The 18139-nt window shown below is 41.4% G+C and overlaps 1 protein-coding gene across 2 annotated transcripts in view; it reads left to right on the top strand.

Moving 5' to 3' along the window:
• GALNT16 (polypeptide N-acetylgalactosaminyltransferase 16) overlaps nucleotides 1–18139 on the top strand; it is a 135417-nt gene that overhangs the window by 64742 nt on the left and 52536 nt on the right. For both annotated transcript variants that reach the window (XM_018565102.1, XM_018565101.1), the window contains exons 3-4: nucleotides 1554–1652; nucleotides 11414–11481. In XM_018565102.1, coding sequence (XP_018420604.1) covers nucleotides 1554–1652; nucleotides 11414–11481 — 167 coding nt within the window. The remainder of the gene's footprint in view (nucleotides 1–1553; nucleotides 1653–11413; nucleotides 11482–18139) is intronic.

Here is an 18139-nt window from a genome sequence, read left to right as displayed (position 1 = left end):
AAAAAAATATTATCCCGCAACCTGCATGATTGATCATCTGACCTATTCAAACCAATAAAAGTGATTAATTGTAAAAAATGTTTCATGAAATAAAAAAAAAATGGCTGTATTGCACATCCAGTGATTTGCTCTAGTAATATTAAACTTCCACGGAATGCTGTCAGGTTGGAGCATTATAGAATCTTTTAGGGATACAAATAAAAGCAATCATCACTATGACAGTAATATTTTTCAGCTGTTCCTACTCCTATTCTCCTCGGTCTCAGGCATAATTCCTTTGCTGCTCCCACACATATGGCTGTCTTACTGCCCTCTGAGAAAATGGGCATCGAATCAAGAAACCACTCTCTACAAATGGCCATTGTAGTGGACACCTTTGTTCTGTTGTGTAAATCGCTATATTTACTTTAATACTTGGAAATTGTAAGGAGCATTAACATATTCTGCCATTGTGATCTCTGTCCAGAATAAAGACTATACAAACCACAGCCATTAAATGCTCACTTCATAGTGTGTGTTTTGCCCTGATCAAGGGTGCTAGCCCATCCACTGCCTGTTAGACCTGTAGCACAGAGCTGGGGGAAGTGCTCTGAAATGCATTCTCAGCAATGTGCTACAGGTCTGACAAGTGGTGGATGGGCCAGCAGGCAAGGACAGAAGCTAGAAGCTGCATAAGTGACATACAGTATAGTCGAAAAAAATGTTGCCAGTAGCTGTGCGGCATTTAGGGTACTTATTTGCAGATGCAGAGCACGTGCCCTAGATTTCTGACACGAACGACACCCATTGCCCAAAACAATTATAGTATGCCTTTAAGTAAGTTTACAAGTCCAAAATAATACATTTCTGGCATGTCACAATATACAGCAACGGTATTATTTTCAGAAAAGCTAAACCCTAAAAATTGGCCCTTGAACTTCAGTTAGGAGACCTTGCCTTGGCTGAGAGGATGTCATCAGGAGGATGAATCTCCTTGGTCTCTTCTCCCCCAGTTATCAGCTTGAAACACTATTTTATAGCATGTCACAAGGTGAGAGGCTGTTGCAGGGGGGCTGATCTGTGTCAAACATTTGAAAACACAGCCAATAACTACACAAACACCAGTATTTGTGTGGTCGTGTCCTCTCTGTGCTAGCATCTCAGTCCAGGAAGTAGCTGCTGACCCTGGACAATATCTAAGCAAAGATTGCTCCTTCTGGAGAGAAAATCAGATGTCAGGGAGAATACTATGATCTCATTGTCAGGGAGAATACTATGATCTTTGTTGGAGGTATTAAGTTGCACATACACATTGCTTAGCATGCATGCCCTTAACATGAAGAATATATCAGATGCTAGGATCACTTTAATTCTTGAAGAAATGTACCACCCACATTGTAGATGGATACCAGCAGTTTATACATCCTACGGTTTGGCAAGCAATGCCATAGAGGAATACTGAACTTAGATATCTGATTTTAATTATACATATTAAATAACATTTCTCATGTAGTGGTTTCATTGTAAGCATACACTGACTGCAAATAATCAGCCCCTTCTCTTTTTCTTACCAGGTGCACCTCTGTGCATTACGATGCCGACCTTCCATCTACCAGTGTTATTATCACTTTTCACAATGAGGCTCGTTCTACTCTTCTCCGAACTATCAAGAGGTGAGCACAAGCTAAAGGATGACTTGGTCATCCTTGGATGTCAGGCAACTGCCTTGCACGCAAGATCATGTACAGTGAAGCTCTTATGTAGGATCAGAAAAAACGCTAGACTTGTTTTGCAGCCTCATTAACAAGCAGGCATGTTCTCTTCATTTACAGGCTCCAACAACTTGATGGTGTAACAGAATATTCCTGTATGCAATACATCTTCGTCTAGTAAAGAGAAGGAAGCTACACTTGATTTCCTGAAGTAGTGATGCAGTACTGCAGTTACTCAGAAATCCCATGTATTATAGGCTATATCACCATCAATTATGTTTTTCTTGATTAACTAAGAAATAGGAACCAATTTCTACAGCCTTATAAGAGCCAGGAGAAATGTGGAGGCTGCCATAACTGGCATCCTTCTGAAAATGCTAAATGCTTGATTTCCTGACTTTCTGAATAAAATGACCTGGAACACGCATGCAGGTATTTTTATAAGCATTTTTTGCAAAAGCAGCCTCCCTGATTCACTTGGTTTCCTTTAATGTTAAAGCCTATCTTTGGGGAAACAAAATACCTCCCCTTGCGGTGGGGCTTCCTCCGCACTACAAGAGTTAACTGCTTGTTTTTGTCAAGAGGACCTGTGTCAAGCACTTTACTTACTTGATTCCTGCTCCTGCTGGCTCCAAGACTGGGACCAGAACATCTTCACCCCTACATGGTCAAAGGCCCGCTGATGTCATCATGTCTAATACAGGGTCCAAAGCCTTGCATTAGCCTTGCATTATACGTGAAGACACTAAGGCAGAAACCACAAGCTGGGGCAGAGGGGAGAGAGGTGAGCGCCAACCATTGAGGGAGTGGGGATCAGGTAAGTAAAACTGCTTTAAACAGGTTCCCTAGACATAAACAAGCAGTTAGACCTTGCAGTGAAGGGGTGGCCCCACTGCAAGGGGAGCTTTTTTGTTTCACCAAAGATTTGCTTTAAATTGCCAGGTTCTAAATATTAATCCTTGGAGTCCTTAGATCCTAGGAGATTAGGCATATCTAAGCACATGGCATAACATTGTTCAAATCCTACATTTTGTTATTGTAGCTTAGCTAATGTCTACATTAAACCCTTCCCTGTTCTCTCATCATTGTATGAACTTTCTGATAAGGAAGTATTTAAATGCCAAGTGCTGTTGAATAAGAATCTATTGAACTTTATGCCACAGTCTGAAGAATGTCTGTTATATTTCATTGTTGAAGTTGATGATAACATGTGTATGTACAGCAACAGCAATGCTGTAGTTCTACATAGGGGAAAAAAACAACATACAAGGAAATTGATTTCTTTGGAGTATGTATTACAAGTTTGCTATACAATAAATCTTTATATAATGAAATTTGCAAACAATTAAGCTGTAACAGTTATATTTTTTGTCACAAGTAAGTTTTTATTCTTTTGTGGAACAGTTAAAGTTTTAAATAGAAATACCTCTGATACTTTGGGGTCTATTCACGAAGCAGCTGAAGGATCTAGCCGTAGCTTCGGCCGATCCTTCGGCTAGCTTCGGACCCAGGACCCCTTTAGTTCAGTAGAACCGAAGGGCTGCTGTATGGGCTATTCACTATAGCCCTTACAGCTCCCGAACATGGCCGAGCGGCTCAGTTGAGCAGAACGCATATGCCTCGGCTCGTCTGAGCCGCGCTGAAAGCCGACAGCCTGCTTCTGACAGCTGGGCGGAACCAGGGACGCTGTTCTGTCATTAGGGGCAGGGCCCTCCTTACCATCTTGTCTTGAATTGTATTGTGATTGAAATGTCTGCCCTATATTGTAAAGCGCTGCGCAAACTGTTGGCGCTATATAAATCCTGTATAATAATAATTACGATGAAAGCTTAGCAGAGCCGGCTTTGATATCAGCGACAGCTCCGCTAAGCTCTCATGGCAGTTCAGCATCCCCTGGTCACTAGGTAACCAGAGGACGCTGAACTGTCATTACACACTGAGAACTCGGCGGAGCCGCTGTGATATCACGGCCGATCTGCCGAGTTCTCATTGTAATCACAGAACAGTGTTACATGGTAACCAGGGGACGCTGATCTGTCAATGCAAGTGGCCGGAGCCAGCCGTGAGATGACGGCTGGCTCCGCCCAGCTGTCAGTAGCATGCTTTCAGCCAGCCAACGACCGGCCGTTCGGCCAGCTTCGGATTTCACCTTGGCTCTGTCGAGCCGAAGCATATGCCTTCGGCTCTACCGAGCCGCTCGGCCAACTTCGGGAGCTGTATGGGCTATAGTGAGTAGCCGAAGGGCTCCCGTAACCGAAGCTAGCAGAAGGATTTTTATATATACCTTTTTCCCCGCTGTGTTTGGTCCAGTCAGATGATGCCACAGATCCTCTTCCTTTCTTTTTATACTCAGTGGTGGGCAGGTCCTACATGCTGCCAAAAGCTGCTACTCATAATTATATGGCATGCTCTTTGCAGCATTTCCCTGAGAATTTAGGGTTCACCAATGGCATGCCTCTAGAGGGTGGGTTCTTGGTGCCCTGGTTTCACAGGAAGTGTTTTGACTGACACCGGAATCATATAACCAGGAAGATGACCCCATTGCTTGATTGCACAGTGGCGAGTCTGGTTTGAACAGCCACAGAGAGGAGGTGAGTATTACAGGAAGAGCCACTTTATATATTTTATTTCATACCGAGCAATATCATTTTTGTTTTGCATTGCTGGAGTTGGGCTAAAGCACTTTTTATCTGCCTGAGGCACAATCTCTACTGACAGCTACTCGCAGCTGTTGTGTGGTCGCTAGCCTAAAGAAAAGTCTCAGCATCCACCAAAGTCTATGATCAGCGCATCCCAGAGCCTCACCCCTGACATCACTGATGCATTCCAAGGCTCTGCCCCGTCTTTAGGGTGACTGTTAGATTTCAAATGCCTTCTCTGGGTGTGAGTAGCTACAATGCATTGTGCTTTTCAATTCCTTTGGTGGTACAGTATATTGGTTTATTGAGCATTCTTGAAGTGTTGCCTAGATTCAAAAAAAGATTTTAGCACATTTTATTGGAGGTTCCAGTGGATTGCTTGGAAGCAGCACATGTATATTTTAGTTGTGAATCCCCTATGACAAAACATGTGCAGATTTATGTACGTTTTTTGGATTAGGAATTATACAGAAGTGACAAATGTAACTTTTAATTACAGTTAAAGCATGTTATAGACACCCTAAGAAGGGCACCCGTTGAGGACCAAAATTATATATATTTTTATTAGCAACTTAACTCATGATTAATAGATCCAACAACCGTCAAAAGCTGTAAAGTTAAATGTTTAAGTGAAGCTGTCACCACTTTACACTTTGCAGGCTGGCCATATCATTAACATGTAAATAGTAGCACTTGTACTGTCTTTGATGTGTCATTTGGTTCCCCTTTTTCTCAAGTAGAAGTAATGTAGTTTTCTTCAACCTCTGTGTGTGAGAGGCTTTCCCAACTAGTTAGCCCTCCCTGCTCCCTTCCTACCCCTGACATCACCAGGACTGATGGCCGATGAAGCCTTGAGCGCTCTGAAATAACAATATAGAGGCTGTATGTGGGAGAGTGCCTGCAACAAACCCAGTGACAGCAGAGAGTAAAGCAATTCTAATGGCATAAGCAAAGGGAAGGAACAGTATGGGCTGAGAAGGTATTTTTTTTTTTTTTATTCTATATTTATCTATTTAAGGTTATTATAGTAATATTAGATATTGACAACAAACGAGATCTACGAAGTAAATATCAGGCATGCTTGTACAATATCCGAATCAGTTTACATAAGTCATACAACAGGAAAAATGGTTTTAGGGTATGAAAAAGAATTCTGTTTGACAGGGAGAGAAGAGAAAATTAATATACAACCCTAACCCTATTGTTTATACTTTAAAATTGTCGGTGGGTAAGGCTCCATGCACACTTGCTTTTCTGTGCGTTTGGGGATTCCTGCAGCAAGAACCTACAAATTCTTGTCGAAGGATTCCAGGTGTGCCTGTTCAGATGTGGCTGCAGTGTCCAGTGAAGGTAATGACAGGGTGACAGTGGCACATCTTTCTGTGGCTGTCTGCATGTAATCATACATGGTACAATTACCTGCAGGGTGGGAGAGATGGGTGCAAGCTCTCTGTGTCCTGGGACAATCACCTCTCTGGATCTGAAAGTAATCGTACCAGGTAAACTTACCTGCGGACAGCCATGGGCAGATGCGGCCGCTGTCACCCTGTCATTAACTTGAATGGGCACACCTGGGATTCCTGCCGCAAGAATCCGCAGGCTTTAAGTTGCCCACAGATAACAAGTTGCCCACAGATCTCGCTGTCTGGCTGTTTTTAGTAGGATCAGATAACAATTTTTCGTGGTGCACTTTTTTCCACCGGAATTTCCATCTGAAGGGTCTACCTCAGAGATGTCTTTGCCAGCCTGCTCCATTAACGCAAACTGTCACGCGATGCAACCTTTTGTGCTTAGCAAAGTGGTGGCTGGCACAATTAGCTGCACATCTAAAGGTCCTAAATCACTCACCAAGGACTAATTTAATGTGTACATTTACATAACCATGTTTTCATGTATTAGTGCAAATCACCTTTTAGCCCAACAATCAGTGCAATCCCATAATGCTTATGGATCTTCCTGTCAGTTGTTAACTAATGCGTATTGAAATATGCAGAGTTCAAAAGATAAAGGTCTACATAAACATAGATGAGCAGGCACTGAACTTTGCAAAGGAATGTGCTCATATATATGTGGTTTTATGAAATACATTTTGGGTTATTTATTGCTGTTCACTTTGCTTTAACAAAGACAACTTTACCTGTTCTCACAAGCCCTAAATGTCTGGGGGTCTCATTTATCAAAGTGTCTGAGAATCTCCTTCAATTTGTTGTAGAAAACATTATAAGTAACAATCAACATGGGTTTTTGAAAGACATTCTGGAACAGCGGTTCTCAACCTGTGGGTCGGGACCCCTTCGGGGGTCGAAAGACAATTTGCCAGGGGTCGCCGGGAGTCTCCCGCTATTAGATAGCAGCTTTCGGCCGCCCGGGAGAGAAACACTTTCTCCCGAAAAGGTTTAATCTGCTCGATCGAGCAGAGTAAACCTTTCGCTGCGATCGTTTTTAAAAAAAAATTCTGACATTAAAGTAATGCACTTTGGAATTAAAAAGGTGTTTGCATTTACGTAAAAAATAATCTATATGTGCATAAGTCAGAAATGGAGAAGGATTTGGGGGTCATTGTTAGACCACAAACTGAAAGGTAGTTTGCAGTGCCAGGCTGCTGTAAACAAAGCTAGCAGGGTCTTGTCCTGTATTAAAAAGGGGATGTATTGCAGGGACAAGTCTATAATTTTGCCACTTTATAGATCATTGGTTCGACCTCATCTGGAGTACGCGGTCCAGTTCTGGTCACCAGTACTAAGAAAAGATGTCCTTGAGTTGGAAAAAGTCCAGCGAAGGGCAACCAAACTAATTAGGGGTATGGAGGACCAGAGCTACGAGACAAGGCTACTAAATTTAAACATGTTCACATTAGAGGTGAGGAGATTAAGGGGGGATATGATTTCCATGTACAAAATGTTTAATGGTGGTAGCAACATTAGCGATAAACTGTTTAAAATTAACTCCGTTACAAAAACTAGAGGCCATCACCTAAAATTGGTGGAAAAAAAATTCCAGCACAAGGGGCGAAGGGGGTTCTTCACAGTAAGATCAGTTAGGGTCTGGAACTCACTGCCACAGGCGGTGATTTCAGCAAATAATGTGGAATTGTTCAAGAAACTTTTGGACGATTTCTTAAGGGACCGTAATATACAGGGGTACGGGTACTCCTAGAATGAGATCCTAATAGGTTGGACTTGATGGACTAATGTCTTTGTTCAGCCTCAAATACTATGTAACATCGGAGCCCCTGCCACCGTAAGTCAGAAAAAAAAAATCAGCATTGGAATGCATAGCTAGATTCCTATTGGCTATTTCACTTTGCAATAGCAAACTAGCACCCGCCCACTGCTGCTGTCAATCAGCAGAGGGGGATCTGCAGTTCTCCATCAGGTCCCCATCTAGTGATTATCATCATTATTATTAATAATAAAAGCTGACACCCTCGGCTTGTGTTATATGGTTTGCCATTTTAGCTGTTACAGCATCGGTTCTCAACCTGTGGGTCGCTGTGTGATTTCTGCTGTACTAGATGAGAGTCCTCCTCAGCCCTCTCCTAGCACAGCAGTGTCAGTTCTCCCGCCACGCTGCCAGATGTCGCTGCAGCAGCGGCGTCAACCCTAAATTTTACCGTTGGGGGTCACCACAACTTGGCAAATGTTACAAGGGGGTCCCTGCCCTAGAAGGGTTGAGAACCACTGTTCTAGAAGGAAGTAAGCAGTAGTTTAGATAAAGGAAGGGCAGGAGACGTAATTTATCTGGCTTTTGAAAAAGCATTTGACACTGTGCCCCACAAATACTTGATTAACAAACTAAGGTTTTACATTAATGGAGTCAAGTTTATGTACATGGATAGAAATCTGGCTTCACGAATGGGTGCAGAGGGTAGTGATAAACGATTCAGCCTCTGAGTGGGCTAGGGTTGTGAGTGGTTGGCCCTATGGCTCTGTCTTGGGCTAGATGCTGTTTAATTTGTTAATACACAACAATGAGATTGGAATTAAGAGTTCAATGTCTGTATTTGCTGATAATACAAAATACACAGAAATAACTACAGCACAGGATGTTGCAACATTACATGAAGACCTAGATAAAATAGGCGGTGGGCTGAGACTTGGCAGATGAGGTTCAACTTCCAAAAATGCAAAGTTATGCATTTGGGTGCTATAAACTTGCAGACAAGATACTCATTCGCAGGGGTTAAGTCCGTGACACACTGCATGCCAAGCCGTGAAAAGCAAAGCAAAGCTGCGAGGCGAGGATGTTCACATGCAGTGTATGAGAACTTGAGTAGCTGAGCGTGGCCAGATGAAAGACTGCATCTTCAGCCAATCGGCTCACGTGTAACATCTCAATGGACTTTGCATCCTGACATGCGGGTTTATAGGTGCGAGCGATTGACTAAAGGTGACATTTTTCATCTTGGCACGCTCAGGCATCCGACTCTCTCAGCTCGGCTTCCCTGAACTTCCTGTCTCTTACAAAATTACAGTGCACAGAGGAGTCTTCATTAGCTGTCCATCTACTGGGGTGAAGAAGGCAGAAGGAAGGAGAGAGAAGGGAGGACCAGGGAGTGGTTTGCCTTACGTGTGTTTGTGGAGACAAAGATTACTAGCACACACAAGGGTGGCTCCATAGAACCCTGCAAGGTAAAGGAGCCACCCTAAAATAGTATATCAGGGCCAGTGCTCAGGAGACCAGCTGATTTTGCAGGAAACTAAAACTTTTAAACATTAAGGAGCAACATCCATTGTAAGTGATTTAATCAGCATTTGAAACAGCTTAAAACTTGCCTTATTTTGTGCGTTTGCAGTGGAACGAAATGCTGGCAAAGTTTTGACACGCGTCCGATCGCACTGCGGGGGGGGGGGGGGGGGGTGTAAGCGGTGCCATTGAATACAACGCAAAAGTAAAAATGTTTTATGCTATTTAAAATGCCAATTAAATTACCGACAATGGATGCTGCTTCTTGATGTTTAAAAGTTTCCGTTTCCTGCAGAATCTGCTGGTCCCTTGATCTCCTTTTTTAAGGTGTCTCCTTTCCGTTGCAGGCTCCTATGGGGCCACCCTTGTGTGTACTAGCTGTGTGTGTCTCCACAAACATACAACCACAGCAAGGGATACCACTCCCCTTCTCCCTACTCCTCCCTTCTCCAAGGTAGTGGAGGGGCACTGCTAGAGACTGTGCTGTCCCTTGTTATCTGGAAGAGTTTGGGCAACCATTTAAAGAAGAACTCCACAATTCTTTTTATTATAACCCTTGTATTGGGGCTACTCCCCGCACTGCAAGGGTTAAGTGCTTGTTTGTGCCTAGGTGTTAAAATAACAAAATTATACTCACCCGAAGCTCCGAGCCAGCCAGCTGTCACTGCGCTCCTTCCTTCTTCTTCTGTGTCCGCACGTCTGTACACTGTGTATAGATGTGATGATTTAGCTGATCTTAGACTGCTGCAGAGGTGGGAGAGAGACGGAAGGATCGGTCTAAGAAGAAGCCAGCTTGGAGATTCTGGTGAGTCTAACATTTTTTTAAAAACATAGACACCATCAAGCATATTGTTATTATTTATTAACCCTTGCAGTTTGGGGGTAGCCCCACTGCAAGGGTTAATAAATACATTTCCAGGAGTTCTTCTTTAATGGAGAAATATGGGGTCAGTCAAATACACTCTACCCCATAATTCAAGCCGACTCGTGACACTGAAGCTTCCACAGGTCGGGTGACAGGAAACAATACCGGCGCCTCCACGTGCAATATCGGCCAGTTGCAATGGTAACGAACACACTGAAGAGGCAGCTCCCACAGGTCAAAGGACCTTCAATCTGAGAGACAAAAAACAAAAATGAGCGCCTCCATAGTGTAAAACGAATTTTAATGATAAAAACGCAAAACTGTATTGTACTTACAAAAAGTCGGTAGTAAAAAGGCATGTAGAAAACAATGGGATGTCAAATCATCTAGCAGCGGAAGTCTTCCATAATGTTTTCCCTAATGAATCCAGATCAAAATCCAGATTTACACTATGGAGGTGCTCCTTTTTGTTTTTTGCCTTTCACAGATCGGCTCTATTGATTGGGAACTCAGCAATCACATACCACCTGAGTTCCCAATCCTCTCCCTGAAGAGCGGTGACTGGAGAAATGGACAGGGGTGAAGGCGGGCACAGCTGGCTCTAGAGAGGCAGAGCCAGCTGTCAATCAGCCAGTGGGGTGGATCCTGACAATATTGTCGGGATCCGTCCTGGCTGTGGCGCAGCTCTGCGCTCTCAGCATGTAGCCCACTATATACTGAGTTTTGGGTCACAGGAGGACATTAGTATATGTCCTCCTGTCACCCTGAAGAGAACTATGGCAAAAAAGGTTAGGTCATAGTTCTCTTTCAAAGAAATGCTTTGCTGGGTAATGTATATTTTTTTATCTGGATTCATTATGGAAAAAAAATGTATTACAGCTTTAACAACTATGTAACTTTGTGATACTGTCTGGCCTATTCAGTAAGAAAAAAGCAAAGTGCTTTATTGGTTTAATAACCGCAACACTTCTTGAGTGTTACTCAAATCTATGCTAAATTTAGATTTTTTTCCCATATTAAAGTGCCATTCTAACCACAATTTCTATGGTGACAAAACATTTTTTACAAGTTCCTTTATCTCTTTTTCACACATTCATCCAATATGTACATTCTGCTAACACTAGAAAGGTATAACGCGTTTCATTCATGTTGCGGGTTACACAATTATATAAATCTACATCATCTAAGACTACATTTATATTAATAATAAGGCATCAAATGCGCACTGTTATTTTTTCGTTATGAGTTTGTATGTCATGGAATGTTCAATAACAATATTGAGGTACCGTTCATAACGCTGAGAGATATATTTTGCAAATAAAAACTCATTGTTAGATTTATTTTAGGACAATAGTCTCAAATGACCATCTGTTCAAGAATTGAGCACTATAAATTAGGTGTACCTTCTGTAAAGCTTAAATTAACTTTAGGCATGGTTACATTATACAGTAGAACTTGTATGCAGCCAAATACGTTTTATGTGTCAGTGCTGAATTCACAAGGCTAACTGTTATTTCCTTTATTTGATACAGCGTTTTAATTCGAAGCCCTTCAAATCTAATTCAGGAGATTATTTTAGTGGATGACTACAGTGCGGACCGTGAGTACTCCTTTAAAGCGTCATGTTCTCTTTCCCTACTTTAACTCATCACCCATAATGATGTGTGAGAGATGAGCTAAGTCTGCCATGTGATTAGAGGGTGTTATTTTGTACAACAGATGGCATCTATTTATGGTTTTTCACTTATCATGTAGCTTTGAGAGTTTAAATCTTGTGTACTCTCTTCATTTCACATTAGTTAAGCTGGTGCTCATTATATTACCTATTATCTGTAGCCTTCCAGATGTGTTTTCTTGTTCAGCATTACAGGAGCAGGCCCTAACTGGCAATCTGCCATCTTTCAAAGCTGCAGATACAGCAATGGACATACAGACTGTGACACCATATATTTTGTACAGATGCCCTAAAAGTCAAGGTGGTGCAAACCGAAGGAGTGGGGGGGATGCAAGTGTAAGGACTATCCAGAATGGAGAAGGTCCTGTGTTTCTGATGCTGATCATTAAGCAGTCATTGGTTAAAACCCCTGTCATTTTTTTAGGCATTACATTGAGGAGATTTTTCTTTGCTTCTTTTCCTGAAAGTTCAACAATAAGTCAGAGGAAATCTCTCTAAATTAAAGGGGAATCCCCTCATAGTTGTCTCAAGAATAGGTGTCCCCATTGGAAGATGCACAAAGCTAGTCATACACTTTAAGATTTTTTTCATTGAGCCCCATGGACTGAATGAGAGAAGTCACTTAATCCACCCATTCATACTAAAAAGCGTGGATGAAAGAATCTCCCTATTGTATTCTAACAGCTGGCCCCCACTGCTTGCAGAATACACAAACTGTGACTGCAGATCAGAGGTGGCTCTAAACTGTGTGAGGCCTTTGGCGAAACTTAAACATGAGGCCCCATCTGACATATGCACATATACATACACTCAGGGGCGTAACTAGACCTTACCTCTGATTCTAAATGCTGGACTGAGCAGATTGCAGTTGGTGGTTCAGAGAAAAAGAACATCATGGCCTCATGTTTCTGTTTTCATACAGATACCATGGAGACAGTAGCTCTATTCTTGTGCACAGTCCCTCACACTGATTATTACAATTGTATTCCCTACAATCTCCCCTCAGGCCTTCAGCACATCGAGGTGCATTTTCAAACATCACCCAAGGGCCAGGGCCAGATTTCCGGCCAACTGATTCCCTAAGCAAATCCCAACAGTGGTGACCACTCAGCCCTTCCATTGCTTAACTGACAAGATATTAAACGCAATCAGTGCAGAAGGTGAAATACAACATTAAAAATTCTGTTTTCTTCCAGGCCAGATTTACTTGTAACTAGAGCAACAGAAAAAAATGCACATACAAAAATTTATTGAAATCTATTTGTAATCATCCTACTAATGGTTTTAAGACAAAACAAGATCTGATATTATCTCAAACCAAACTTTTAGACTTTAGTCACTCATCAAAAGAAAACATTTTAGCAATTCAGATTAAAATCGAACATGACAGAAACGACAATTACAAATAACTCAAATAAACATGAGTGTGGTGGGGCAATATTTAAAGTGGCACTAAACTCAGGATTTAGATCCTAAAAATCCATTCATGTACTTTAACAAAAATGTATCTTATTTGTGTATCACTCAACTGTAGATCCCCAAATCATCTCTGAATTTGTGCTGAGTTGTAAGTAGCCATCGCTCCTAGCTCGCTCTTGTGATGGACTACAATCTCGCATTTAGTTAGCTAATTTGTATTAAGATTGTAGTCTATCACGGCAGCAAGCTTGGAGCGGTGACTACTTTACAACATACACAGGGCCATGGGGAACAAAAGTAGCCCCCCTTCAGCAGGAAGGACAGTGTCAGCATGAATTCAGAGATGATTTGAGAATCTATAGTTGAGTGATACACAAATAAGCTAAATTTTTGTTAATAGTTAAGGTAAACCTCTGTGAGGTGGTGCCCTATGCACATGGTTATTTTGCTTTAAGCCCTATTGAACCCTCGTTATTTATTACAAGGCTGTACACAGTAGGAACTATGGGTCTCTTTTCCTTTCTTAACATTGCTAAGTGCTACAGTAAGGGTTTAAATACCTTGTGCCGCCATCATATAGGAAAGTAAAACCGTGGCTCTCTCACACAAATGGTATTTAACTCTTCCTGCTGTACTTAGCAGTTTAGCTAATTTGCAGCATATTTATTACTGTATATGCAGACTGACTGCATTTCAGTAATAAATAGCAAGGGTTCTAATGGGATTTAATGGTTACTGTTTATTCAAGCACTGACCCAAACATACACACACACACACACACACACACACACACACACACCAAATACCAGAGACGGTAGACAATTAGCAGCTTCAACAGTGCTCCAGAGTGCCACTGACAAATGTACAGCGTTTTTATGTTACCATTTGCAGCACAGCAGGGGCTTTATGACCATAAAAAGTGAGAATAAGGAAGTGTGCAAAATCTGATAGCAATGGAAAATAAATATATGAACATTTTTGAAGTATAACAAATGGAGTAAATTAAAGATAAAAGCTATGTTCCCACAAGGAAATTAAATATTAAGTGCATTTTCTATACAGAGCACCTAAATAATGAAGAAACAAAGTGGAAATGAGAAAGTTTATAAAAACTTTGAGAAAACTGCAGTATTATATATAACACCAATCATCATCATCATCATCATCATCATCATCATCATCATTATTTTACTATTTATATAACTCACACTTAATGCAATGTATTCCCATTACTCTCTGCAACTGCAGAAGATTACACTGACAGTAGGGTGCGCCCCCAATAAATACACATACACAACCACTAGAGCCAGTTTGGTCAAATGCCAGTTTACTAAACCACTCGGGAAACTCACTCAAGCACAGGGATAACATATTAAGTCCATACAGACAGAAATCCTGATGGGATTTAAAGCCAGGACACAGCGCTGCAGGACACAATTGCTGACTTCTTATCCACCAAGCTGCCCAATGCCTGAAGATGATTTTAGTACATGGCTATATGTGCACCACATTATAATGTTTTGTCTGACTTTCATTCCTCTTCCACAGAGAAGTGAAGAGCATGGACAAAGGTTGCCATGGGGTTTTTGGAAGGGCTATAGACCCTAGTTGTAATCACGGCTAGACAGATGTATACATCTTTTAACTGAGATGAATTGCTTAATTTTTTCTTGAACACATTTATCTATTGTATTTATCTCATAAATCCTCCACAGTACATGTACAAGCACATCTATGTTGTGTCACCCTACTTCTTCTTCCCCTCCATAGTTAGCTGGCTATCCTTAGTATAACATTGTGACAAAGGGTTTTGTTCATGTCAGACGTGTTTAGTCTAAGAAAAACAAACTTGAAGAAGATCTGAAAAAGGCCAACTACAGGTTAAATGCACCTGTCAGTGAGTTCTGAATGATCTCAGATGCATCTCAAACTGATGCCATCACACAAGCCCAAAGCCTGGCGCCAACACAGGTCTTAACGAGATTGGATATCATAACAACACAAGGGATAGTTTGCCCACTCTGCATCAGTATATCTAGAACCGATGGCTAGAAGAGCTGGTCAAGCTGTCACCAAACTTCACTAGTGGTTTGGTTCGGTGTATATGCAGAAGGTGAACTGTACACAATTTCACTAAAGAAAATGTACACACTATTAAGGGACAGCAAAAATGAGGACCCAGCTGGATGGCACTGAAAGTCAGGACCTCAGTTTGGAACACTTTGTTATTTATTAGTATGTGTTACTGACAGTCAGCAGCATCATGCATAGGTGGCTGTGTGCTGTATTATACCACGGCCTGTGTTGCCTTTGCAGAAATCTGGCCCTGTGCAAAGGATGGACTGGGCACCCTCATATTTCCTGCATATACAGTACAAAACCACTCCTAAAAGGATAACTAAACTCATGAACAAAAATGTAATATATTGCAGTTTACTGGTCTGAAGATGTGGTGGCTGCATTAGTTTTTTTTGTCAGGCAATACCATTTTCAGCAGATATAGAAAATAATTGTTGCTTTTGCCAGAAATGTGGTGTGCTTATCACTTCCACGAGATGAACTGCAAGCAAAAACAATATTATCTTTGTTGCGTCTACTGCTAATCCCCCCAATACCCCTGTAACGAAAAAGATCAGAACATGTGTAAAGTCCAGCTTTGATGGCATCATGACTCCCTCCATAGGTACAGTGGAGGAGCAAAGCCACCCAGGGCCAGGAAGTGAGTCATTTGCAGGATTACCAGGTAAAAATAAAAGGATAAAAGCATAAAAAAAGAAATCTAATGCAGCCACCACATCGAAGCACTAGTAAATTGCAATATATAATATAAAATCCTAAGCTAAATTCTATTACCTAAAATTTGAGATACTGCATTTCACAATGTATTTCTTTTTTTGTATTTTCATTTTGTCTATATAAGCCATTTCATGCAGGGGAAGAAACAGATTATAATGCCATTCAATTCAATTATTGATCAGGATGTGAGTTATTTATGCAAACCGCTCACTCTACAATCACAGCAGAGCATCAGATAACTTACACCAATACCTGTGAATATTATTTATCAATATGCTTAATTTTGTTTTAGGTTTATTGTCTTCAAATACATCAATCACAATGCCAAGCAATATAATAATAGGAAACCCTCAAGGCAATAAATTGCAGCTGAAATGAGCAGATATTGGCAAGCTTTCAAGTTTGCATATGTCGTTCCTTCCAGTTTAAATAAACTTGGAAGAAACTACCACCAATCACCAGCAGGGGCAGACACAGTCACCAAGGGGCCCCTGTGCTAATTTCTGGGCCCCCATTCAGCTACTGCCCAGGTACAAACGTACTTATTTACTCGGTAAAGACAGATAGATGAATAGACAGATTTATGCTCATACCCTGAACTTTCTCATATGCAACTGGTTTAAGACGGCACTCAGTTCCTAACACTTTCAATGCCCTCATTTAGAATGAATGGGCCACCAACTCTCAGAGGGCTCTCGTGCAGCTGCACATTCTGCACAAATGGTATGCCCATCCCTTATCACCAGTTAGATTCAGGCTTGAGCTGGAAAATGATGGTTGAAATCTGAAAGTCTGAATCTGTTTGGTAGCTGTAGGGAAACAATAGTTTTAGTTCTAAATGGCTAACGTGCATGCAAGTAATTTGTTATTAGGACACTATATTGGACATTACTTATAAATATGAGGTGCATACTGTATAATATACTGTAAACGATGGAGATATCCACATATAGATTGTGAATATTACAACTGGCTTTTTTCGAAACCCTTAACTATATAGTATAGATTTTTTTATGTAATTTTCATGAACTTCCATATACACCCAACATCAACAATGCGATAATGGCTCATCACGAGTGAAAGGGGAGGTATGGTGAGGCCAGTATTTTGCACACTGCCTGGCCAAAAAACTTCACCAACTGGATCTAGTCTTCCATTGGATAATAGGTAATAGATAAGAGGTCAGCTGCCAGACTGAATATACTGAATGACCAGGTTTTTCCATCAATGGATTTTTTTTCCCCTGATGGCACGGGCATATTTCAAAGATACCAATGTAAGGATTCATCAGTCTCAAATTGTGAAGGAGTGGTTCAGGGAGCATGAGACCTCATTTTCACACATGGATTGGCCACCACAGAGTCCAGACCTTAACCCCATTGGGAATCTTTGGGATCTGCTAGAGAAGACTTTATGCAGTAGTCTGACTCTCCCATCATCAATAAAAGATCTTGGTGAAAAATAATACAGCTCTGGATGGAAATAAATGTTCTGACATTGAATAAGGTTATTGAAACAATGCCACAGCGAATGTGTGCTGTAATCAAAGCTAAAGGCAGTCCAACGAAATATTACAGTGTGCAACTTTTTTTTTTGGCCAGGCAGTGTATTATTACTGTGTATAAAGTAAAGTAATTTTATGTGACATTTCAGATTTTTTTAATGCTTATTTTTCCACGTATTTGATATTGTATTAAATATAGAGCATTTTAGGTTAGTGGCTAGAGGGAGTTCTCAGTAGCTCAGTGAAAGGACTCTGGCCCTCTCTTAACATCTGTTGTGATGTGTGATCAGCCACACAGGAAGTGCATTGTTTTCACTGATTCAGCTGACTCAAAAGGTGCCCATAACCTTGCGATTATCGTACGATAATCGCGGGAAATCCCGCGATCGTACGATAATTGCAAGGTGTATGGAAGGTGTGCGACCATTTCTACTGTACGGTCGCACGTCTTTTGTCTTACGAGCAGACTCGAAAACCCTCCAAGAATCGTACGATTGTCGGCGGGTTTGTGGTCTGCTCGTAAGACAAATGCCGCACGGGCCGGCAAGCGCACACTGCCCGTTCAGCATTGCAGTCATCACAAGCCTGCCCCTCAGGGGGGCGGGCATGCGATGATCACAAGTATAATCTGCCTGTCCAAGATGAGCAAATTGTACGTATTTTTTATTACCTTACAACCATCGCAAGACAAAAGTCTTGCGATGGTTGTAAGGTGTATGGGCACCTAAAGACTTGCATTGGGAAAAGGAGCAGTAAAGCAATGTAATATCATTGCAAATTTTTTAAAAGTTTTGAAACCTTCGCTCCTATTGATATGATTATTTACAGTAAGCTGATCTCTTTGAAATATTTATATACATATAT

This window comes from Nanorana parkeri, unplaced genomic scaffold, assembly GCF_000935625.1.
Source record: "Nanorana parkeri isolate BGI_ZX_2015 unplaced genomic scaffold, ASM93562v1 scaffold812, whole genome shotgun sequence".
NCBI classification, from domain to species: domain Eukaryota; kingdom Metazoa; phylum Chordata; class Amphibia; order Anura; family Dicroglossidae; genus Nanorana; species Nanorana parkeri.
This window is presented reverse-complemented; position numbering and strand designations above follow the sequence as displayed.